The 26,808-nt window shown below is 38.6% G+C and overlaps 1 protein-coding gene across 1 annotated transcript in view; it reads left to right on the forward strand.

Annotated features, from left to right (window-relative positions):
• The first annotated feature begins 906 nt into the window (after positions 1-906).
• Positions 907-26,808, forward strand: part of ntn4 (netrin 4) — a 34,939-nt gene continuing 9,037 nt past the window's right edge. Inside the window, exons 1-5 of the mRNA XM_005814228.3 lie at positions 907-1,359; positions 3,740-4,293; positions 16,892-17,170; positions 23,747-23,873; positions 24,817-25,002. Of these exons, the coding sequence (XP_005814285.2) occupies positions 1,314-1,359; positions 3,740-4,293; positions 16,892-17,170; positions 23,747-23,873; positions 24,817-25,002 (1,192 nt within the window). The 5' untranslated portion in view covers positions 907-1,313. The remainder of the gene's footprint in view (positions 1,360-3,739; positions 4,294-16,891; positions 17,171-23,746; positions 23,874-24,816; positions 25,003-26,808) is intronic.

A 26,808-nucleotide genomic window follows, 5' to 3' on the forward strand; every position in this document is an offset into this window, starting at 1 on the left:
TGTAGTGCACTCAGGTCTAAATATTGTAATTGTTTTGACTGAATAGTTGTAAATACATTATTTTATTGTTTTTACTGTTAATCTTAACGTTTTATTTTAACCAACTATCAAAGGTTTTAAAGGGTTGAGGTTGTGAATCAGCTATAGACGGTGTGATCCAGGCTTTCCTTGATCTTGATATGATTCTTGTATCTATTCCTATGAAAAACAATAAAATAAAAATAAATGTAATGTTTTATTTATTTATTTTTTACAAAAAGTTACTCAAGTAAATGTAAACTAAGGTGGGTAGAGTTCCCAACAATTGTACTGCAGAAAGAGTAAAAAAAAGTATTTTGTAAAAAGCACTGAGTGAATGACAAATTATCAATCATCTAATATTTAACGATTACAGCATCAGACAGAAAATAATAATAATAATAAAGTTAAGTGGAAATGATGGTATTTTAAGGGAAAAAAATCACAATAATTCATATAAATAACAAAAAAATAACAGTCAGGCAAAAAAACTTTTTTCCAAATCAGTTTCTTTCAATAAAAAACTTATAAAACTTTAATAAAAACTGCAGGTGTGTGTCTGTGTCTGGTGATTTTTTGGTTAAAACATGTTTGTTCTTCAATAGAAAATCCAGAAGTTTAACTCAAGTAAGAGCAGAAATACTTCATAATAAAATACCCAAGTAAAAGTAAAACTTACAGCGTAGTAAAAGTACATTTTTTCAAAAAAGTTACTCAAGTAAATATAACCAGTTCCAGCTACAAGACAAATAAAATAGATTAGAGTTTGTGGTTATAGTGTGACAAAATGTGCACAAACTTAAATGAAAGCTTAACTAAAAGCGGGTTGAATCGTAAATCGAGGTGTTTCTTTAAGCAGGATAATAATAAAAAAAACGCGGAGGGAGAAAGGCGGAGCTGCAGCGCCGCCGTCACCAAACAAACCCTCCGCGTCTGTGCGCTCCTTAGAAATAGATGACCGGGCGGCGGAGTCAGACTGCGGGGAGATGAACCACGCTGCGGGTCTGAGAGCTGCAGACGAGCCGAGCACCGCCGTTCATCCCTCCTCTTCCTCCTCCTCCTCCTCCTCCGCGGGTCTCCTTCTCTCTCTGCGGGACGGGACGCAGCGTCCGGGATCATGTTGTTTTCTCCGAGCGCTGCGTTATTATCGCCTCATTGGGTCGCTGCTGAGTGAAAGAGAAAGTCCACACTGGATCTGAAGAATTTCTTTTTTTAATTATTGTTTTATATTTGTAAGACATTTGCATGGTTTTCTGTCTGGTTCAGTTCGCTTTGGATTATCGCTGCGAGGAGATATGCTGGTTTTATTCCTGATCAGTCTGGCCGTGTTGTCAAACGCAGGTAAGTCCAATTATTATCTCACAAACTAGTGCAATCAGCCACTCAAGTAACGAATACTGTTATGTAAAAAGCTTACAGTGTTATAATAAATCAGTGTGAACTGATTTTGAGGCAGTTTCTGAGGTTTTCCAGCTTGAGCTGCAGGTTCAGGACAATAAATCCAGCGGAACCTGACACTGTGGCCCTGCAGGGGGGTCACGGAGAGTCTGGAAGGCGTCTGAATGCTGCTCATCCCGCTCTATAGCTGCCAAACTTTATCTGTGTCAGAGTCCACGCTGGCTGCAGTCTGCGGCAGGCAGGTGCACAATGCCTCCATTATCTGGTTTTGCATAACATTTCCGATCGAGGTAAATCACTTGACTTGTGTACATAGACACAGTGAGTCAGACTGCAACTCTACTCTGCCTTGCAGAAGTATTCATTCCACCAAAAAGTCACATTACAACCACAAACCTCTATATGTTTTTAATTGTATTTAAATTTTTTTGCATATGAAAATCTGCATTTAGCTCCCTTTACTTTGGTACCAGTTGTGGCACCAAACTGCAAATAAAAAATGTTAAAAACTTGTCAAAAATTGACACGTTTTGCAGTGTTAAGTATATTATACTATTATTTTGGGCTGCTATGAACATGCAACAACTTTTAAACCATCCATGCATTACTTGGCTAAATACAGCAAAGAATTAAAAATAAAATAGTTGTTCCAAATAAACTAAAAACATCTTAACAAAAAAAGCCCCAAAAAGTTACACAACTGTAAATATTAGGGCAAATATGAGCAAATTAAACAATTCTGTTGCTTAATTTTCACTCAAATATTACATGTTTAAATTATTGTGAATTGAGAAAGAATTTGCAATAATAGTATTTTTGCATTTTTAATTGAAGAAAAAGATTATAAACTTGGTGAATTTGGTCCTTGAAGCAAGAAATTTGGACCAAGTGTAAAATTCAGTGCAGCCATTTGTCTTTAGAAATTATGTAACTGATTGAGTAGATAAGAACGGCAGCTATGCTAACGCTAAACCTCAAAGCACATACCAATAGCAGAAGATAACCATAAACTGCTGTACAGTTTTTATTTGTTTTGCAGAAGCCAACACTAAACTGCTACACTGTTAAAAAACTTTTCAGAGGCTAATGCTAATCGCATAAAAAACGTTAACCCGAGTGGAAGTTATCGCTGAACTACTAACATATAAAAAAAAATTAGCAGAAGCTAATTTTAAACTGCTACACTCTTAAAAACTTTGCAGAAGCTAACGCTAATCACAAAATATGAGTGGAAGCTAATGCTAAACCACTAAACATATAAAAATATTAGCAGAAGTTAACACTAAACTGCTAATGCATGGGATTTGTTTAGTAGAAGGAAATCGTAAACTGCTAAACACAAAAAAAACTAGCCAAAGCTAATGCTAACCGTGTCACAGTCTGTGTGCCACATCTCCATCTCCTTCTAGTTGACGACTGGTGTGAGACTTGTAAACAGTTTCAGTTTGCTTCCTATTGTTACTTTAAAGCTGCATGGACAGGATGACCAAAGTCGAAAACATGAGTTCATCCAAGTCATAGAAATGGGTAACATGTTACGGAAATAATTGGTTTAAAAGGCTCAAAAACTGCGGCCATCTTGAAGAGATATAAAAGGATAAAACCAGAGGGGTGAGCATACAAATTTTATGCTTGCTGCACTGCAATGATCCTCCAGTATCAAGTCATATTGATTTTTTTTCAGGTTTTGTACAAAGAGACAGTCGGCCCAAAGAGTATGCAAATTAAGCAGCTGCTTAGGGCCCCCAAGAGCACCAAGTTAGCATAATAAAATATGTAAATATATTTAAAATAACACTGAATAATACAGATAAAATGCTATTACACATAGAAAAACAATTTCTATTTTATTTTAATAGCTGTTACACAAGATTTCTTGTTGGGGAAATGTAAGGTAACTAACATGTTTGCTTGTTTACTGTAAATTTAGTGCTTATTATCTGATGTTACTTTAAGATAATTAAAATATAGCACACATAAGTACCAATTTGCAACACAAAATCTATTTTTTTAGTTTGTTAAAATCAACAACCATACTAACACTGGTATCATGTAAGCTAAATGCGAACGATGCTAACGATAATAGGTATGTTACACATATAAAGTAGCCTAGGAATGATGATGCATTTAGACTTGTTGGTATGTTGGGCCCCAAATGAAAATCTGCTGAAGGCCCCAAAAAGGCTTGTGCCGGCCCTGCCAATAAAAAATGGACCTTATTGTGGTTCTGTGTGTAATAACTCTGTAAGTTCAGCTGTTTGGGGTATAAAACCTTCTCAACATGACGTGAAGCCAACTTCTCTTCATTTTTTCCTCTACCCAGGTGTTGGGGTGGGGGTGTTTCGAGCCGGTGTGGCTCCCCGCTGTGAGAGCAGGGCCTGCAACCCCCGCATGGGAAACCTCGCTCTGGGTCGGCGGGTTCTGACTCAATCTGTCTGCGGAAACAATGGAACAGAGCTGTACTGCTCCTACGCTGACCCCAACGCCAACCCAGCCTGCAGCGCCCCCAAATGCTCCAAATGCAACGCCGCGCTGCCTTTCCTGTCCCACCTGGCCGGCGCCATGTCTGACTCATCCTTCCGCCACCCCAACACCTGGTGGCAGTCTGCGGAAGGCGTGGAGTCCGAGACGGTCCAGGTGGACCTGGAGACGGAGTTCTACTTTACCCACCTCATCCTCGTGTTTCGCTCACCCCGGCCTGCCGCCATGACCCTGGAGCGCTCGCAGGACTTTGGCCGAACGTGGAGGATGTTGCAGTACTACGCCAGTAACTGCAGCGCCACCTTTGGGCTGGAGGAGGGAAAAGCAGGCGGAGGCCAGGATGGAGCCGGCTGCACCTCTAAGTACTCTGGAGCTTATCCCTGCAGCCGAGGGGAGGTGAGGTGAAACTCTGTCAAGACTTTTCAAACAACTTGAATACTCAGAGGAAATAGCTTATCCGTGCATTTACATGTTTCCAAAAGCTTTTGATATCTTTTACCTACAGTAACAAATTTTACAGGACAATAAATCGTCTCAGAATTTATCGCGATAAACAATAATATCGCTGTTTTGAGACCACGTTTAAGTGAAATTGTGGTACACAATCTAAAATATTAACAAACTTTAATGTCTAACATTTAACAGTATAACCAGCAGACATTTTAAATATCCAAAATAAACAAAACAAGCAAAGCAACAACTAAAATGTAAATGAACAAAAAACAGCTAGTTAGGACTAATCCACCAACCTGAAGCTGTTTCATCCAGTCTTTAGTAGAAAGAGAAAGCAACACCAGAAAAACAAACATGCAACAGGTGGAGCGGGGGGCGGAACCACACCTGCGGAGAAAATGCTGGAGGTGTTTCAGCATTTTCCAACAACCTCTGGAAAAAAAAAAGCTCCACTGATGAGATAATTTACATGTGGCGTATGGACGGTAATCCATGCTGCAGAATCAGCGATTTTCCCGTGTTGGCTCAGTCACCGGAAAAGTCACGCTACAGGCGAATGGCGTAGGAAGCAGAACAAGAGCAAAGCCAGGTGATTGAGTGCTTAATCGGCACGCTTTGACTGCAGCGCTGCAGAGCTTCCTGAGATCCACTGATGTTTAATTGGAACCGTGTGAGTCGGGAGCCGCTCTGCAGCTGCGTGTTGCTGCTCTGGTAGCCTGGCGGTCATTTCTACAAACCGTTTCTGACAGCTGCTGGAGCGCTGTGTGTAAACAACATTTTGTTTTCCTCCCTTGGTTTGTGGCTTTCTTGTGTTAGTGAGAGCCAGTTGTGCAGGGAGCCTGATCTTTGACCTGTGACTACTCAGCTGATGAGCCAGATCTTAGAAGAGGTCAGGCAGCGCTTCGACAGACCAGCTGTTTTCTCCTGCTGCTCAGCTGGCCGCTCTTTCTCCACCTCTGTAATTAGGATTCACCCCTGAACCGGAGGCTCCAGAGCAAAACCAAGACAGCTGCACATATTCTTTACACCAAGGAGGCTGTTTACCTCGTTCATACACTGCAAAAACACAAAGTTTACCAAATTAGGACTGGACATAAGACAAAACTAACTTACAAGTAACTTTTGAGCAAGATATAGGAGCTTGTTTTAAGTAAATGATTCCTTAATATCAATAACGTACTAGTAGCCCTGTCACGATACATTTTGATAAATTGTTCCAGAAGTTATTGTGATAAATGATAATATTGTTGTTTTGGGACCATTTTTAAGTACTGAAATGGTAATCAATACACTTTAAATTCTAATGAACATTTAACACTGGAACTAGAAGACATTTTAAATATCCCAAATAAATAAAACAACAAATAGATTGAATTATGAAGTCCCTGTAAAAAAAAAAAGTACTATATGAGACAAAAGCACCGGACTGAAGACTTTTATAATTCAGTTTTTGGTAGAACGAGAAAGACAATTAATCATGCCAATCAAAATTATTGAGTTTGTTTTAATTTATCATGTGATTAATTGATTTATTGATTATTGTGACAGGCTTACATACTGGTGCTACAGGAAAAGAACATTTTATATGTAAGTGAACCAAATGTTTTTCTTCAATTTAAGGAATTATTTCCTTAAAATAAGCTCATAAAAGTTACTCGTAAGCTACTTTAGTCTAATTTCAAGTGAACTTGGATATTTGCACTAGAGTCTAAACCAAAGATACAAAAGATTTTGTGTTTTTGCAGTGTGATTCAATATCCTGAATCACAGATTCAGGACATTGCATCCAGGAATATTTGTCTGATTTGCTGAACATCTCCAAACCAAACCTCAGAGCAGATCTCACTGCTGTCTTGTAAATTTTTGCCGTCACTCTCGCAGCTTTGTGCTTTGTTACAAATCACCCTCGACAGTCGTCTCCTACCACTCCACCCGGCCTGTTTCTTCTTCTTCACTTCTTTCCTGCACCGACAGCAGCTTTGAAGGGTTGACCCAAGGTGCTTAAAGTACCTCTCCAGCCTTCAGCATCACTTTTACAATAATCTGCAAACAAGACAGTTGTTGGTTTTACTGAATTGTTTTGCAATACAAATTGAAGAAACACTGGCTTGTTTATCTAATATCTCTTTGAAGAATCAAGTCAGAAGAGAGAATCCTCAGAATCCTTGATAATACAGTAGAAAATATGGTTGTTATAAAATCTAACTGGTGCCAGAACCAAAGGGCTCCAGAGTTGTTCTGAAAAACAATACCAGATTCTCAATAAACGAGTTTCTATCAAAAACAGAAGAGAACAAGTATACTTTCAAGATGTTGGATATGGTTTTGTTTAATACTTGCAGCCCATTTCATTTCATAGGGGACCTAAAATGAAAAGTTCACGCTTTGCACGGTTTTCTACTTCCATTTGGTTTTCTACTGCTTCTAAAAACAAACAAAGTGCTTAATTAACACCCAACCATTTTATGGCAACAGATTCATGTTTTTTGGTGTCTGGAAAATGAGCTGTTTCAAAAACGTTCCAAATGTCACATCACAAATCAGCAGCTGCAGGGTTTCCCCTCATTGTATTATAAGCCTGGCGGGCCACCAGGCTTTACTTGTGCCTCCACCAGGCTTAGCATTGCTTATTTATTTTTAAAAAATAATAATTTTTGCATTTTTTTAAGAATTCATAATTGGTGTTCAGATATTAATCTTGCAATAACGCATAATTATCAAGTGACAATTCCAAATTTCCTGTCAACTTTAAGCATTTCTTAACTCAAAAACATGCGAGCTGCTGGATGACTGACTGTCCTAGCGCCCCACCACCAGGCATAGCAAGTTTTCTGGGGGAAATCTTGAATCTACAACCCTAACTCGTTACCTAGCAACCCAAGCTGAGCTCCAGCCCGTTTGGTTAGCTAGTTTTACTGCTGCATAATGGCTGATGGAAAAGACAAGTGTTTTGTTGTTAACTTACTATGCAGAAACCACTTGCTGCATTCTTGTTGGTTGTGCAGGAGGCGCCACTTTTGCTTTTTGTTTGTATAATTGCACATTTGTTTGTAGGAATTTTTACACATGAATGTAAACATTGAGTTGGGCATTTGGGCAGCAGCAGCTTATTTCGATTTAAAGTGACAAGAACTGATCAGACTAAAAACTCATTATCTAAGAATGATTTTGTGCAAAATATTTTTAGCATAGCCCATAAACCTTTCCTAACATATTCAAGGAAACATAGTAGGACACCTTTAAGGCTAAATGTGTAATCAGCACAACAATAAGCCATGCCGTTACGCTGGTTTTGCAAAACAAAATCCTTAACAGTAATAATTAGCTTCCACCTGCATCAACATGATTGAAAACTGACATTTTTGACCGCATAAGAAGTCAAAACGAGGCTCTATGTGTTGTTTTTAGCAGCCATCAAAGGTCTCAGGGTTGCATGTGAGCTGCTGGGATCAGATAAGTGAGACTGAAGGTTTGGAGCCGGGTGTCGGAGAAAGGGAGGGTGATGGTGGGGAGGGATGTGGGTTTGTAGCTCGGAGCGATCGCAGGCAGCAGGTATTCTCGGTTTTCTGCTTCTCTCCTTTCTCTGGCGAACATAAAAGCGTGTCATCTCATGTGCTGAAAGCTTTCCGTGTTCACCTGTGACGTGGTAAAAAGGTGATGGTGGAGAGACGGAGGGAAAGTATTCACGCGTTCATGAGGCCAGCTGTAAAAATGTAAGTGTTTGTTACACAGTCTGACCTCCTGAGGGAAGAGAGACGGAAACTCCACAGAGTGAAGAAGTACCTAGTTACATTTACTCAATTACATTTACTTGAGTAATTTTTCTGAAATAGAAAGTACTTTTGGGAGTATTTTTACTAAGCTCTACTTTTTACTTTTACTTGAGTAACTTTATAATGAAGTATTTCTACTGTTATTTAAATAGATTTCTGGATTCCCTACCCATTGAACGAAGAAGAAATATGTTTTTACCAAAAGTTCAGACGCACTTGTAGTTTTTATTAAAGTTTAATAAGTTTTTTTATTGAAAGAAGCTGATTTGGAGATATTTTCTTTTTGTTATGTTTTGTTATTTACAGACATTTTCGTCATTTTCATCCGTAAAATACCAAAAATCCTTTGTATTTTGGTCCATCTGGTGATGTAATTTTAAACATTGATCATTTGATCAGTTACTCAGTATTTGAGTAAACCTTTCGCCACCTGAGTGAAGTTGGCAGCCCACCTTCTTCAAATCAGACAAAATTGGTGTCAATCAACCTGACAACGTTTGTGCAGCAAAAATTTCTGTTTGTGCTGCTTTGGCTTTGAAGATATTAATGAAAGTTTAAAGGTCAAAAGATCAGCCAGCCCCCATACTTTTATGAAATCAAAACGATGTTTAAAATGTCATTAATATCTTCAAAGCCAAAGCAGCACAAACAGAAATTTTTGCTGCACAAACGTTTTACACTATTTTTGTCTGATTTAAAGAAGACGGTGGGGTCAACTTCATTTAGGTCTTTTCACCAAATACTTTTTTTACTCTTACTTGAGTAATTTCTTGGACGGCTAAATATGTTGGAGTAGTTCTACTCTTACTTTCGTACCATTTTTAGGTACTCTGCCCCCTTCTGATGCACACACACACACACCCACACACACACACACACACACACACACACACACACACACACACACACACACGTGTTTCCCTTTTCTGTGCTTCCAACACACACTCCGGTCTCCATGCCCTTTCAGATAAACATACAGTTGCTCCCCGTCTGTCTGCTGGGAAGGAAGTGCCGTTTCTCTGAAGGATGTCGGTCTCATTGGCTAGACGCCGCCGCCGCCGCCCCCCTCCCAGAGTTTCCCTCTCTCCGTCTTTCTGCTTCCATCAATGCCCATTGTGCCTGTTTACCAGATTACAGTGCACAGCGCTTTGATGGAATTAGGCCTGTTAAAGCTGGGCTTACTTTACTTCGCACACTGAAACAGGAAGAAAGATATTCAGTGTCCCGCAGTGAACTCACAACCTCAGGCCTGAAATCTGTTGCATTTTTTAATGGCAGGTGGGAAAGGCTTTTCATCTCCAAAAGGTGCTTTGAACACAGTCGATCCGTTCCGTCTTTTCAACCTCCAACAATAACGGTAATAGTTGATTTATGAATATGAATGTTTTGAAATATGAGAAAGGATCAAATACAAACTGAATTAATAAAAAGCTTAGTTTAAAAACGAGCACAAATGAACTTGATCTTGTTTTTCGCCCTGATTTAATTTTTTTCCCAGGCTTCAAACGCCATGCTTTCTGCTTGGAGGACAATTCTCAGCCCTATTTACAGTAAACGAGATTCTTTCTCCGTTCACACAGCTCAACAACTACCAACAACACAATTAGTCAGCAGAATGTCTAACTTCCTTTGCAAATCAGCTTTACAAGCAGCTGCAGTTGTCAAACTTTAATAAAACTTTAAATGTTTTATTAGTTTGTGAATTTAAGCCCCTAATATTCCTAGAGTTTCTTGTTGATATATTTACATTTTATCAAATCAAATAAATAAGAAGTTTTTAGTTTTAGAGGCTTTCAGGTTTTTAGTATGTTAAACATGTAGAATAAACCTTGTACTGAACGACTGACGGTGAAAGAAGTCACTTTACTTTTAATTTTCTGAATTTGCACAAAAAATAAGTTTAAGAATTTTGTAAACTTGTATAGAATACAATGAATTTGACTCTCCCCTTAAGCAGTCAAACATAAACCCTTCCATTGATGTCTTCTGTGTAGAAAAGTGAGACTTTCAGCTGCTTCCTTCCATTTTATTTTTATACATTTTCTTGTTTGGGATCACAAAACTCACACAGTGAAAGAAACTGCTTGTGACGGTAAACCAAAGTTTAGCAACAATTTATTTTCTATCAGCTGATGTACCTTCCTGTTTTCATATATTGTGAAAATATTTATCAAATAATGAAAGGGACAAGTTTAAAAACAACATATGTCCTTCCAGTTGTCACTTAAATTGCCTAAGAAATCTAAAAATTTAGTAACTAAAAGGTTTACTTTTGTTTTCAATGCCTAAAGGTACACTAATCCAAATATTTTGGACATAAATCACATTCATCGCTTTATTTCAAATCTTTTCAAACTACTCTCCTGCATAGTTAATTTGCTGCTACTGCAAGTCTGTGTTTTCTCGGTGTCTGAGCAAAATAAACCAGAGAATGCTGGACTAAATGTATATCAACACAAGTAGCGTTAGCTTAACCATTTAAGACCTACTGGAAGTTTCAAATCTCCACCTGGATATTTTTGCTTATTTTAATTATATGAAGTTCACTAAATGTCCTGTGACATTTAGACATTTAAACACTAGAAGGGCCGAAGTTTGTCCACGTAGACAACACTCATATTCAGGCTAGAGATGGCCAAATGGCCTAAGTACCCTTAAGTACCTTGGTAATGGCCTCAACGCATATCACAGTTGCACAATTGGCTGAAGGTTGTCCATTGTGACATATACCTATTCAGTCTGGAGATAGTCCAACTGGCCTGAAGGATTTAAGCTATCATCCTATTAGCTGTTTTCAACAGGCGCTTTTGTTCTGTAAATAAGGCCATTACTGGCGCACCCAAGCACAATGAATTCATTATAATATTTTAAATGGAGAATTAGACATTTTACAGCCAGGTACAGCTTTGAGCAATGACCAGAAGTATTTGTGTCTAAGTCAAGAGGACTGAAATTCTAGCATGAGAAATATACAAAAGAACAACTGTTATTTGGTTAAATGTGTTTTATTCTTGTCATTAAAAACGACACAAAAAATACAAGAAATAAAACAATTCCACACATATTTACACTAGGCACATGGGGGGCTGAGTGGCATGTCCTTGTGTGACTGGCATTTCAGCACTCACAGTCCGTCTGCACTGTCAGAACATACCTGGCACTGCCAGGGGATGACCCTGGTGCATTTGCCACATGTGTACCTGTAGCAGTCAACGCATCTCACAGTCGCATTATTGGTCTTGCATCGATGGTTGACCTGACACTTCGCCCTTTTGCCTGGGCTGGGTGTGGAAGGTTGTTCCCGAAGCAGTTTTTCCTTGTGTGCCTTCTTCTCATTCACATGAAAGTTACCCAACTCTTTAGCAAGTTCAACAAGGAAGTCTACCCGTCTCTCCTTCACCCCAAAGCATGCCTGATACAGCACATGTGCATTCAGTGCTGCCATGTCAATCATATTGTAGAACACCGCAACTGGCCATCTCCGTGTTCCTGCACGCACGCTGTACTCCCGCACCATTTGGTCCATCACATCCACACCACACTTTGTTTTGTTGTAATCCGTGACCGTGTTTGGCTTCCTTTTGGTGGTATCCTCAGTCTCAACCACGCTGTGCATGCTGCTGAGAATGTAAACGGCCTTCTTCCTTTTGGGCGCATTCACCGTCAGCGTGGCACCAGTGGTTGAAAACACCTGAGTGGTGAATGCAGTGCGATCCGTCTTTGAAGTGGATTGAGGAATTTCCCGGCGTCTCTTGTTGACTGTGCCGAGGATAGTGGTTTTCCGGCTAAGCAGTCGTTGTGCAAGTGACAGTGATGTGAAGAAATTGTCCATGGTTACAGTTCTGCCCTTGTCCATGAACGGTTCCATCAGCCTCATCACTACAGACTCGGACAGTCTCTCCCCGCTGGGACGACTGGGGTCCTTGCCGAGATATGGGAAGACATTGCAGATATACTTTGACTTCAAGTCGCAAGCCACCCAAAACTTGATGCCAAACTTGTCCGGTTTTGTTGCTATGTATTGCAGGAAACAGCAGCGAGTCTTTGATGGATAAAGCTGTTCATCAATAGTGATGTGTCGACCAGGGTTGAAGGATGCGATGCAGTTGGTGACAAACGATCCCCAAACATCGGAGATTGCAGCAAACTTATCGGTCTCCGCTCGCTCTCTGCGTGTAAGCATGTCATCAAAACGTAGGTGTCGCATGATGTTTTTGAAGCGGCTTCGGGCCATAGTTGCAATGATCCTTGGGTTTCCCAGGTTTGCTGACCAGCTGTCACCTAGTGATGGTACTTTGTTCACCCCCCGCAAGATGACGACGGAAATAAATGTCATTAGTTCCGGGAGACCCATGAACCAATCCTGCTGCTCCGTGTGACGTGCATGTTGAGTAGTCCATTCTTGAATGCTACGAAGCATGCCAATGGTGATGAAACAGAGGAAGCTCTGAAGGCGACTCCGGATACTTCGTCTGGCCTTAGCGCTTGGCTCTCCATCTGTGGCGTATGGCTCTATAGGAGTGACATGGAGATGTGTCCCCACTTGCTGTTCACGCCACACTGTGCCATCTTTCGCTGTCTCTGACGGCTCACTCCCCAAACGAGCTCTCTTTTGTGGTGGAGGTGGAGGGAGAGTCTCCTCATCTGCAAGATAAACAATTTCAAATTAACTTTTTGTTTTGTTCTAAATAAGAAATAGTCAGGAAAATATATTAGGTAGGTTGAGAAATCTAACCTGAAGACAGCTCAGAGTCCGAATCCAGTTGAAGGTTGATGTCTTCTCCATCTGAATCCCAAGGGCTGGCACTGCTCTGAATCAGTTCCAATGCCTGCTGAGCGGAGAGCCTCTTCTGCATTTTGTTTCTTGTGGACTACAGTGATGTGGACTACAGTGAAGCAGTCCCCTATTTATACTCCACAGCATTTTCCACTCCCACCTTCTGGCCCGACGGTCAATGGCTCTTTTGCTTACACTTTTTTCATGTTTTTTTGAGGTTGATTTGGTTAGTTTATTTCTGAACTGTCATTTTATACCCTCTTAGCTTTATTTCAAAGAAAAACATTACTAATTTCTTTTAGAAAAACCTTTGCACATTTCTTGAAACAGATTGTATGTTTTGTAAACTCTATGTACATTTGGCAAAAGGTCACATCTCTCCAAAAACACTTCATGTATGCTTCAAAACTAAACTGACGAGTTGTAGGTATCATAGATGCCCACCCCCAACATGGACTATTCACACTCCCACCTTCTGGCCCGACGGTCAATGGCCACATTCACAATTGAAGAAGGGATGCTAATCTCAGTTTTTGTAATCAGGGTCTTTTGACCCTGAGATTGTCCAGGGTCGAAAGACCCTTTTATTTTTTTGAGGTTGATTTGGTTAGTTTATTTCTGAACTGTCATTTTATATCCTCTTAGCTTTATTTCAAAGAAAAACATTACTAATTTCTTTTAGAAAAACCTTTGCACATTTCTTGAAACAGATTGTATGTTTTGCAAACTCTATGTACATTTGGCAAAAGGTCACATCTCTCCAAAAACACTTCATGTATGCTTCAAAACTAAACTGACGAGTTGTAGGTATCATAGATGCCCACCCCCAACATGGACTATTCACACTCCTACCTTCTGGCCCGACGGTCAATGGCCACATTCACAATTGAAGAAGGGATGCTAATCTCAGTTTTTGTAATCAGGGTCTTTTGACCCTCTATCAGGACTTTCAGGGGGGAGGTCGGTAATTACCCCGGTAATGACCAGATAAGGGTCGTTTTACATTTGACCTGAAGAACTTTAGCCTGCATCCTATAATCTGGTTTCATTTATTGTTCTGTAAATAAAGCCATTACTGGCGCACCAAAGCACAATGAATTCATTATAACCTCCTGAGACCCAGATCTCTTTTGCTTACACTTTTTTCATGTTTTTTGAGGTTGATTTGGTTAGTTTATTTCTGAACTGTCATTTTATACCCTCTTAGCTTTATTTCAAAGAAAAACATTACTAATTTCTTTTAGAAAAACCTTTGCACATTTCTTGAAACAGATTGTATGTTTTGCAAACTCTATGTACATTTGGCAAAATGACCTGGATAATGCAGCACAACATCATGGATCAGCTGCAAAAGGTCACATCTCTCCAAAAACACTTCATGTATGCTTCAAAACTAAACTGAAGAGCATTACCTACAGGAGACCTGATCTCCTGTTGGTATCATAGATACCCACCCCCAACATGGGCTATTCACACTCCTAGCTTCTGGCCTGGAAGGTAGGGTCATAATAATGGGTCATGGACGAATGGAGGCTAATTTGAGCCATCAGCGTCGTCAGTTTGGACAGGGTCTTGTGGCCCTGTTTTGGCCCATCCAGCGAGAAATCGAAAACCTGGCCCTGGTAGTGTTTAAATTGGCAATGTGACATTGCCAATTTATCCATAACAACTGGAACTTTCAATATCTAGCAGTTATTTTCACAATTTACCCTGAGCACCCCTCAGAATAATTTCACTCCCTGCTACAGCGGTAGTGAAATTACCGTAATAACCCCATATTGGCTGGAAAGCGCAATGTCTCCCCTTTCAGAAACCGTTGGAACTTTTCAGACAGCGCAAAGTATCGCAGAGTTACGGTACCGCAAAGTTGGCTGGATTATCGCCGACACGTTTGGTGTAGAAGGGTTAAATTGACTTTGAATGGCCAGACATCATGGGGTTGTAAGAAAATCAACTGAAAATAAGCCTGAAGTTTAAGTAGGACAGATGGTGTCATCCAGAAAAAATGTTTTGTCACTTGTGCAACTTTAGTGCAGTTTAAGCCTCATGAGGTTATTTGATTATTTGGAGAAAAACGCCTTTAAATTCCTAGGTTGGGTGCCTGTTTGCTAGGTCTTCTTCTTAGACATTTCATGTGGCCTCCTATTTCTGAAATCAGCAAATGAACACTATATAAATCCTCATATGAGCTCATTCAAGCTGGATACTTTGCTATAATTTGTACATGCTATGATCATTCAGCTTTCATTTGGGACATTCTTGTACCGTCTAGGTAGACTTTGAACCAAGAAAACATGACACTGCATTGTCACAGTCCAGCTGATGGTGGTACACCATGTGACTCAAAAAGATTACATCATAAACCTGAAACTCATACTGAGCTTTTTCATAATAGGACACTCAGAAAAACACAGGCGTCATCAGTGTATTTGCGGACTTTTACGTTTTATCTCTAAATTTAAATGAAAACCGAAAGAAATAAAAAGCTCAAAGTGGACCATAGTAGGACTGTGATCTGTCAGTGCGTGTTTGAGTGCATGCCAGCAGCGGTGTACGGGTGTGTTCATGTTGCCGTGGCGTTGCCGGGCTGTCATTGGCCTTTTGTCCAGTCCTGAGTTATGTGGATCTGCATCTTCATCCCCGGCTTTGTGCTGCCCAGCTCTTCATGCTCTCCTGTGGACCTGGCGCCTCCTCGTCCTATTTGTCGTATTCTCTTAACCGTGGATCGTAAAGCCGTGCCCCTGTGACCTCATCCAATAACAAGGAAGTTAATAGTGCTCCTCCCATCACACTTCCAGCCAATCAGGGTGGAGCACCAAGACTTTTCTTACATCTTACCCAAAATATAAATGATATCAACTTGTTTTATTCTCCAGCCAGGATTTGGAAGTGACACCAACTATTTCCCCCACAACAACAGCAGTGGTGTTAGTTGCTAGAGGCAGCAATAGCCATGGCAATGGCAGGCCATAAAGGGATCGTCAATTCAAAGGATTTTCAGGGAACAGACAGAGACAGAACGGGGAATGCACTTGTGCAAGAATGCCAGGCAACATCAAGGTCACCTGAGGTCACATCCAATGATGCTGGGGTGTAAATCAAGGCCCAAATGATTCTAAACCAGCTCCCAATAAAGGAGCAGATGAGCTGGACCGATGTGTTTTATTTTATCACTCAATAAACGGACATAACCCCTCAAAGAAGAGAATTAAGTAGATGTTACAGATCTTCAAAAGACAAAAGTATTTCAGATCTAAAAGTCTTAAAAATTTACAAAACTTGATCTAGTATTCTCTGAAGCTACATTAGGAAAAATAAAACACAGTAAAACTCAAACACCTTTCTACCAATTTCTTCTATCCAAAGACTCAAAAATGTCTCCACTCTAATTGGCTTGAAGTTACTTTTAGTGCCAAAAGCATGATGTTAAAAAGCTAATTGCTGACAGAGTGAAATGGAGGGCAATGACCTTGGAAGAACATTGTGACAACTATGTTACTGTAGTTCAGTTTAACTATTACAAGTAACAACCAGACTGTACAAAAATGACACTTTTAGTCTCTTCCATTCACTTTGTTTATGTTTTATTTATGGGTAATGTTTGGGAGTTCAAAAGTTTATGCACTTGAGGTATTAAACGATTGCACAATTGGAGGGTGTGTGAAACTCACACACCCTCCAACCAATTTCTTCTATTGAATGATTTAAAAACAAACATCAGTCTCTCCATATATTTACTTTATATTGCAAATGGAGTGAGTGACAAGTGTTACTACACCATTAAGTGTGAGGTATTTGCTATGAAAATCTGTTTTGTTTGGACAGTTTGGCTATTTTCAGGTGCTAATGGGCCGTATGAATGCCCAGGTATTTCAAACATAGAAGGAAAAGTTACATCAGACATGTCAAGTTTCTTCAGGTTTTTTGTTAACAGTAGTTAGACGGTAGCATTCCACATCATTAACTGAAAACATCTTTCTCTGACTGCAAGGTGATTTATCGAACCCTCCCAAAGTGGCAGTCGCTGGATCCGTTTGGTTTGGAGGGCCAGCAGCAGCTGAGGGTGACCAACATCCGAATTCGGCTGCTGAAGCACCAGTCGTGCCCCTGCCAGGTCAAAGCTCTCGCCTCTACAAGGAAACCTCTTCCTGTTCAACACTTTGCCATCTACGACCTGATAGTGAAAGGAAGCTGCTTCTGCAACGGCCACGCCGAGCAGTGTGTCCCTGCGCCGAAATACCAGCCCACCAGAGACCGCACCAACCACGTGGTAAGAGCAGAAATGTCTGTGAAATTTGACCCACATTGCAGGTTCTTGATAATTTGGCTAAAAAAGTGCACATTTTAGAATATAGATATGAACAAATGCAAATAGTAGCAATTTTTTAATGGCTTTTTTGCATGGAATAAATCGTGGATTGAATTTTCACATCTGACTGACAAGTATTAGTATTATTTTTTTTCTCATTATTACAGTAGAAATTACGTCCTATTTTATTTACATCATTTTCCAGAAACATTTTATGCTTTTTGTTGCTTTAAAACTTAAAAACACAAATAAAATGGTATTTCTTTGAAAGTGACCACAAATTTCCTTTAGTAAATATTTAAAATTTTTAAGTTTACTTTTCAGAAAAGGTTACGTAACATTTGTGCCTCCAAACAATTTTTATGTAGCTGTACTGGTTTGTAAATGTTGCAGACCCTTTTTTATTTATAAACATTGGATTTAAATTTAATTAAAATGCTATAGCATGAGCTTAAACATACCATTTATGCCTCTCTAGGAAGAGCCAGGTTGTTTTGGATAGTTATTTTTAAACTTAAACAACCAAATATTCATTTTAAAACTGGCTTACATAATTATTCAGATCATCTTTGTCTGATATTTTATCTTGTTTTGAAACATGAATGTCTGACAAAGAAAAAACAGAATAAATCAGTAAAGAGGCGCTGTATGCAAGCATGGCCATAACCCATAATTTACTACAATTACTGCTTCTGATGGACACTTTTTAGGCACTAATTATGTGCAAAAGCCCTTAGGTAAAACAGTATGTCCAGTTATAACCGGACTTAACTGGCTGTATAATCAAATTTTGACTTAAACTTGTTTTCAGCAGTGGCCCTGCTTGTTTAGACAAAATGACACATTTTTCCAGTCTTTGATCGTTATCTGGCAGTAATCACACCCTGTGGACATTTTTTCTTGTTTCGGTGAAATCAAGATGTTAGGACCAGACATCTAAAGAACAGTTTAGTTTCTTTGTGTCGACTGTTTTGTTTATAACATTTGAGGAGGGGTCACCTTTCCGTCTTGGCCAGATAAATATCTGTTTATAACAGAGTCAAGAGAAGGACGTTTGTGTTTGTTGATGAAGGTGTGAATCGGCGATGTTTTGGCGTGAGTGTGTCATGGTGGAGAGCTTATCAATAAATCTGCACAAGCACAAATTTAAGACGCACAATCCGTTTGTTTTTCTGAAACAAGCAAAACTGGGAAGGTATTTCTCAAGATGAACAGTATCACTGCATCGACTGTTAGGCTTAAATTTCTTTTCAGACCGCTAACAAAATAAACTCTTGTGATACAAATCTTGTGTTTTTACTTTTATAGAATGCAAACAACACAGTTTTTTCAGCTTAATGTGAAAGTCATCAGTTAACAGCACTGAGACTGCATAGGTAATCTGCTTTTATATTACTGGATTTCAGGGCTGCATTTGTCACAGTTGATAGTGTTTAATACAATGAAAACGTGGGTGGAAATATAATCTGTGGTACTGAGTTAGACGTCCATTTTAACTCTGATATTTACTTCAGATTTTACTATCAAAAAACTCACCAGAAGTCAGAATATCCAACTTCAAAATACAATAAAATAACTTATAATATCACAGTGTGTAATAGTTGCAGAAGTAACTTAATAATTAGCCATTTTAGTTTATATCTTATTAAATTAGCTGCAGTAATAGTACTTCAAATGACCTGTTAGCAAATATGCTACTTTAATATTTAAAAGCATAAATACAGAGATGAATTTATTGTGTTTCGCTTGTAGTTTTGTCACTTTTAGCTGCTAGAGTCACAATCAGATCCTGTTTATGACTTTGACTAGTTAAATTAACATCTGTAGCTATTGTTAGCATTTAGCTTAGACTGCTAAAGAGCATCTATTGCTTCTTCATGCTAACTTAGCTTAGCTGCTAGTCACAATCAGACTGTGTCTTTTTCACTTGTTAAATTAGCATCTGTAGCTATTGTTAGCATTTACCTTTTAGCTTAGACTGCAAAAGAGCACCTATTGCTTCCTCATGCTAACTTAGCTTAGCTGCTAGAGTCACAATCAGACTGTGTCTTTTTCACTTGTTAAATTAGCATCTGTAGCTATTGTTAGCATTTAACTTAGACTGCTAAAGAGCATCTATTGCATCTTCATGCTAGCTTAGCTTAGCTTCTAGAGTCACAGTGAGACTGTGACTCTTTCACTTGTTAAATTAGATAAAGAATCATTTCCACAAGATAGTCCTGACCTGAAAAGCAAGTAAACATATCAGCTTCAGTTAATTAGCATCTGTAGCTATTGTTAGCATTTAGCACAGACTGCTAAGAAGCGTCTGTTGCTTCTCAGAGTATAGAAGTTTGAATTATAAGAACAGATAACCTGTTAGGTTTCCCCAAAATATTGAAGGATGTCTCTTTGCTACTTTGGGTAAGCTAGCTGACATGCTAGTACACTAGCTGCTAGCAACAATTAAACCTAATTAACCAAAATGTTAGACTGGCACTTTGATGAAAACTAAATTTTAAACTTCTTCTGATGTTTTAAATTTAAATGTAATAAAAACATTGTTCTTAGTTTCTTGTATCATTAATTAGTCAGTCAATCTGTTATTTACTCAAAGACACCACAGCCCAACAACCAGACGCAGATAACAACTAAAACATTTTCATCTCTGAATTGAAAATAGAGCAAAACATTTTTGGCATATTTTACATGACAGGACTATTCATGTGTTTCCTTTGAGACTAAAGCTGCTGATATCTGATTTATTGGGCACAACCCTTTAAATCTGAAAATCTGACTATTGCCATGCCAAGAAATTCCAAGTAGCTCTTTGGTTTTTCACAAGGATTTCCTTCCTTTGAGGGCAAAAAATCTGGCCTCTAAACCACAAGACTCCAAAACCCTGTTCTGCTTGTCAAAATAACTCTAGTCATAGAAATACTCATTATTTGCCTTTTCACAGAAATGTGTCTTGCCCCATTTAATATTTTTACTTTTAAAAAGTCCTTTCCTTGCCTTATTACATTTGCAACGTGCACCATCCAGGTCCAGTCAGTAAACACGGACAGGTTATATAAATGCCTTTTCCTGCCTATCAGCAGTTTGCTTTGTGCCTCCATGTTAGCAGACAGCTGCTGGTTCTGGCAAAACCCAAACAAGCAGAGCAGCACCAGAAATGAGATGAGAGTAGAGATTAAAGCTAACCCCAGGAAGGACAAAAAGGGTCTTGTGTTTATTCATTTTTAATTTTTTCAATATAAATTTAAAGTCTTTGAATTGGGCCTTTTCATGTTGACTTTACTCACATCTGCGCCTGTTTTTGTCCATCTAAAGTATTCTTAGGAATGCAGTGTTTTGTCTTCCCCAAGTGTGAGCTGCTGTGCAGTAATCAGCAGAGAAAGTTTCCCCGGCAGTCATTACTGTTCAGACACGAAGACGAAAAGGGCTCGTTTGTTTGTTGTCCCTCCACAGGGGTTTTGCGGTTCAGGGTGATTACACTGTCTGATGGCTGGCCACAAAGCCAACACACACTCTGTGACATCCATGGTCTGCTACTGTTGCATTACCAGCAATTAGTCCACTAATTGAGAGTAGCTGCTTCTAAATCCGTGCTCCTTTCTTTTCATGTCAGTTTCTGAGCGTTCCAGCTTTGTAATATTCACAATTTTTTAGTTGAAGATTTTCGTGTGAAATCTGACTCATTTGATCGTCATCTGTGGTTTTGTCCATGTTTGTTTTGTAAAAACTGAACTTCAAATGTACTGCGTTGCCTTCTTTTGCTGCTTAGTTGTTTGTGGTACATATTCAGAAACATAGAAACATAAAATTGGTAGCCATTTTGGTTTCAAAACTGCAGTTTCAAATCATCTTAGACTCCAGAAGAAACATTTGGAGTGATGAGAGGTTTCTCTGGCTTTATGGAGCGCTGGTTATGTTGGGATCAAAGGTGTGGAATTCACAGTGTTCAGCTGCATCAGAATGGGGTGTGTTACTTTTGCTGGCATGTTTTATTATAAAATATTTATAATGTTTAAGGATCAACTGATTACCTGAGAATAAAATTTTTAGCACAAATCAGTATTGTGTTGGTCTATCATATAAAATTTCACTAAAGTACATTAGTTTTTGAAATGGCTTCTTTTCCAGTCACCAAAAAATATTAATTTATTGCTAAAAAATGACTGGTTTGTTTTTATTTAGAAGAACTAAAGCTGGTTTTAGAAGTAGTAGAAACCCAAAAGGAAGTAGAAAAACATGCAAAATATAAATTTTAAATAATAGGTACTCTCTAAGGTGACCTATTATGCTTTCCTGAACATGTTAAGATAGCTCTATGGGTGATACAAGACATGTTTTGTATCTTACATCACATCTTTTGCACAAAATCAGTCTTGGATCATGAGAGTTTAGTCTGGTCAGTTCCACCTATTTTGAGCTGCTTTAAGGCCTCTTGTTACTTTTAAATCCAAACTAGCTGCTGTTGGCCACACCCCCAGACTCAACGTTTACACTCACACGTGAAAATGGCTACAAACAGATGCGCAATTATACAACCATACATCTTTGAAAAGCAGAGGTGAAGCCTCCTGCAGAACCAATAAGAATGCAGCAAGTGATTTCTGGATATTAAGTCAACAACAAAACACTTGCCTTTTTCAGCAGCCATTGTACAGCACATATAGTGGTGAAACCAGCTGACAAAGCATGCTGGAGCTGTGCTTGGGTTGCTAGGTAACAGTGGAACTCCTCTGGTGTTGCTAGCTGACAGGTTGGACCTGCTGATTTGTGACGTTATATTCTGGAGGTTTTTGAAATGACTTGTTTTCCAGACACCAGAAAACATTAATTAATTTTTTTAAGCACCTAAGCTGCTTATAGAAGCAATAGAAACCCAAAAGGAAGGATAAAAACATGCAAAAAATATGAATTTTGCAGAATAGACCCCCTTTAAATGTTGAACTTAAAGGGACAAAATGAGGAAAAGTTCCACGTTTGCAAAGTACTGTTGACTTTACACAACTGGGCGTGTGCAGTTTTCAGTGTGTACATGCTGTCCCTTATCATGGGATGGGAAATGTGAAATGGGTTTAAATACCAGCTGTTTTCTCCTTTATGTCTTCCTCTCCCTCTCCTTTCTGGCCTCCCTCTCCACCAATTAATCACTTCTCCATTTTTGTGAAACGGTGTCTTCAGGTCTCCAGCCTCTTGCTTGTCTGGCCCTCTCATTTGTGCGACCGCTCCCCCCTGTCAGTGAGAAATGTGTGTAAAAGCGAGCGTGTGGTTCCTGCAGACGGCGTGTTGTTTACGGCCCGTTCCTATAGCGTGTGTTTAAGGCTGCTCTCAGATCAGCGTATTGCGCATCAGTCGCCGTGGGAAACAGACGCAACACTCTATCTGCGTTTTGCAGCTTTGGCAGCGCTTGTGTGCGCGTTGATTAGTGCCTACCTAATCATTGTATAATTGTGTGTCCTACATTACAGTTGCACAGTGCAACGCAAACAAATAAAGAGCTTCCTCAGATGCTTTGACCCCTCTCCCCCCATCATTATCCAGCATGCATGGCATTCCAGCTCAAAGGAATGACAAGGAGATTGTTATTGTGCTCTCTGCACCGCATACTTTTACTCTTCTCATACACACACACACTTATAAACGCACACACAGGCCTTTCAGAGCAGCGGCCTGTTTTTATTTCCAGCATTGAAGCAAAAATAATCACCAGTCTGTCGCTACTTTTGGGAGAGAAATGTTGATGGAGAGAAAATGTGATGATTGTGATGAAGAAAAAAATGACACGATTTGAAAAATAAGTGTAGTTCATCCATGTACAGTATGATACGACAGCGTATTAGGGCCTTTGTAGATAGAATAAAAGAGTACATTTCCACCAAAAAAACCCCCATTTTTTTTCAATTTCCAAGTTTGAAAAAAAACTCAGAGATTTTGAGATTAATCTCCAAAATTTTCTAGAAATTTTTCTAGAAAATTTCAGCAATTAATCTCAAAATTTCTGAGCTTTTCTTTAGCAAAAAGGTATTTTTCCTTTCATTTCCCATCTGCAATGTCCCTAAAACTCCCTAATGGAGTGATGACGCATTTAAGTTGTGTTTTTTCTGTCCCATTCCTCTTGGAAACATAACTTTTGGTGTGCAAACGAACATTTAATTTGACGTAAATTTGATTTCAAAACTGACCAATATTGTCTTGAGGATAAACAGCAGAGGTTGTTCTTACAAGCCTCAGTTTCTGCGCCGGATTTAAACTGAATCAGACATTATTTTAAGAAATGTTTTAAATTGTTTTCACATTTGAGAAACTGATAATCTTCTGCCCCAAAAATCCAAAACTAATGTTGTCTTATATATCTCACTCACCACTACACGTCTATTTAAATATATTGTATTTTTCTTTATTAATAGCTTTAAAATTGCCTCCTTCCCATCTTTACAATGTAGGATTTTTTTAGTTGTGATAAAATTAGAAAGTATACATTAGAAGGGAAACGTAAATGAAAATTCTGTTTTCTGGGTCATTATTTAGCGTTCACTTTTATTGCAGGTTCATGGGAAATGTGTGTGCAGACACAACACCGCAGGAGATCACTGCGAACGCTGCGCTCCTCTTCACAACGACCGACCCTGGCAGCCCGCCGACGGACTGACGGGAGCACCGCACGAATGTCGCAGTAAGCTGGACAAACATGTTTAATTCATTAAGAACTACTGTGATGCTTGCTGCCACCATTATTGGTCTGCAAAACGTCAAATAATTATATTTTAAACCAGAATAATTGACCATTGATTGATTGGCATTTAAAATGTGTGTCCAGCTGTTTGTAAATCTGAAATTCAATGTTTTCCCAATCACTGAATGTACTGTAATTTAGCACTACTGATAGCAACGCACTTAAAGAAAACTAAAAGATATTTTCAGTGTCAGTAGAGAGTCTGAAGAAGCTTACTTCACTGCAAAAACACAAGATCTTACCAAGTATTTGTGGTCTGGTTTCTAGTGCAAATACCTTCGTTCGCTTGAAATAAGACAAAACTAACTTACAGGTAACGTTTGATGAAAAAGTCCTAGTTCACTCTCCACTCTCAAATTGTTTCACTTATAACAAGAAATTTTTCATCAACATTAAGAAATTATTGACTTAAAACAACCTCCTATATCTTGCTGACAAGTTACTTTTGGGTTACTTTGTCTTTTTTCAGGTGAACTAAAATATTCGTACTAAAAACTAGACCAAAATTAATTGATAAAATTGTGGGGGGGGTTTTCTACAACATGTTGAGAAGTGCCTGCAACAAGAGAGAGCAGCACTTTCAGCAGACAATAAGAAGGCTGAATGTCTTAAAGTAAATTTTCAGATAAAACCAATGTTTTAAAGGGATTAGCTTTACTAACTCTTATTGATTATTTAAAATACTAAATCCAACTTAAAATACTAATATCTGCTTTATTTCATCTTTAAATTAAAATCTTATTTTACAACACATTACGAAAATCTGAAATCTCTTAGTAGAAGCATGAAAAATCTTAATGTTTTACCAGGAAGTTGTTCCATGACAAAGCCAAACTCCAGTATAAATATTGTCGAGTTGTTCATTCTTTTATTTCCCGTCCAGAGTGTAAGTGTAATGGACACGCTCAGAGCTGCCGTTTCGATTGGACGGTGTGGAGCGACTCCGGCCAGCGAAGCGGAGGCGTCTGCAACTGTCTGCACAACACCGAGGGGCGTCAGTGTGAGAAATGCAAAGCTGGCTTCTTCAGAGACCCACAGCGGCCTCACGCAGCTCCAGACTCATGCAAACGTAAGAGTCACTAACTAAACACTAGCATAACACTTCATAAACTCGTTTTCGTTTTGGGCCAAATCGAGATCCTGAATGCTCTTAAAGGGCCGGTTGTTGCAGAATGTATTGATAAAACCAGTTCATAAACTGTTAAAATATCAACGAATTCTTAAAATTAAATAACATTATTGAACATCTTTTCAGTCCCTCCAGTATTTCATGATACTTTCTGTGATTTTTTTTTCAATAAAAATCAAAGTTTTGTGGTACTAATTTGGAAATATTTGCCCTTATTTATGATGGTAAATAATGCAACTTTTTATATAGATCATGGACTATAATCTGATATCAATTAAGACTGAGGCAGCTGTTTAGCACAAGTAAGAAAGATTTTGAAAAGTTTTGAGAGCAATCTGCAATAAACTCCCAATTATGTATTAGGGTAAAATAGTGCAGGGATTTGTTGTTTTTTGTGAATTTCCATGATAATTCACAAGAAACTGGAGGGACTGATTGATCAAATTTGGCAGTAAACAGATAAAAACTGTATTGATTTGATTAACAACATAATATCTAAACACAGTTAGTGTTTAGTCAAGGATTAAGAGGGGCACATAACAAGCTATGGCGGGCCGGATTTGGCCCACGTGCCTTCAGTTTGACACACGTGATTTAAACTGTTCACCACTGTTCCATGTTTTGAGACTCAAAGCCTTTAAAAAATTACTTTGCAATCCTTTTATAAGGTTACTTTTCAATCTATTTTTGTATTTTTTGACCACAGCGTGATGTGTTGCTATTTCAAATTTCTGTAATTCACTTCCTGTTGTCAAACTGGTTCTATTTAACCCTTCTAGGCTGAACGTGTCGGGGATGATCCAGCCAAATTTGCAGTACCGTAATTCCATCACACTTTGCGCCATCTGAAAAATATCAACGGTTTCTGAAAAGGGAGACGTTGCGCTTTCCAGCCAATATCGGGTTATTACGGTAATTTCACTCCCACCCTAGCAGGGAGTGAAATTAATATGATGAAACACTTTTATTAGATGGTAAATTACGGAAAATAACGGCTAGATATTGAAGGTTCCAGTTTATGGAAATATGGACAAATATATTTACTCACAGGACATTTAAAGAACTGCATACAATTAAAATAAACAAAAATATCCAGGCGGACTCAAAGGTTTAAGCAGCTTTTTATTCTACAGGTCTCCTTTTCTACACAGTAGCAAAGCTGGTTTAGACAACATTTACTTCCTTCAAGTAGTCATTTGAGGGAAAATATCTGATATAAAAATGTAAACTGTACATTTAAAACATAAGTTTTGTGTTTAGATTAAATAAGTCAAGAAATGGTCACTTGTAAATATCGGTTGAGTAGAAACTAGTTACAATTATTTGAGTAACATTTTGGATAAGATGCATTTTTAAGAGTATCTTCACTAAGCTGAACTTTTTACTTTTAAAAAAAAAGTAAAAATGCATTTATTTGGAAAGCAAAATTTCCACATAAGCTTACATTTTGGTCCATTTGATTACGTAACTTTTAAATTTTAAGTTAACACTGTTAAGATCAAGTAAATATTTTTTACTCTTGAGTATTTCTACTAAAAATATGTTAAAGCAGTTCTACTCTTACTTGAGTGTAATTTTTGCATACTCTACCTCTGCCTGTAAATATATTAGAGCAAATAGTTTTTCCAAAATGACACAACATGAACCGGTGATTAATTACACCCTGTCTGACAAAATGTTGCTGGTGTGAATCAAAACATTAACCTAAGCTTGCACAGCACTCATTCTGAGAAGGAACGCTGAAGG

The sequence above is a fragment of the Xiphophorus maculatus genome, chromosome 17 (assembly GCF_002775205.1).
Source record: "Xiphophorus maculatus strain JP 163 A chromosome 17, X_maculatus-5.0-male, whole genome shotgun sequence".
In the NCBI taxonomy this organism is placed as follows: Eukaryota; Metazoa; Chordata; class Actinopteri; order Cyprinodontiformes; family Poeciliidae; genus Xiphophorus; species Xiphophorus maculatus.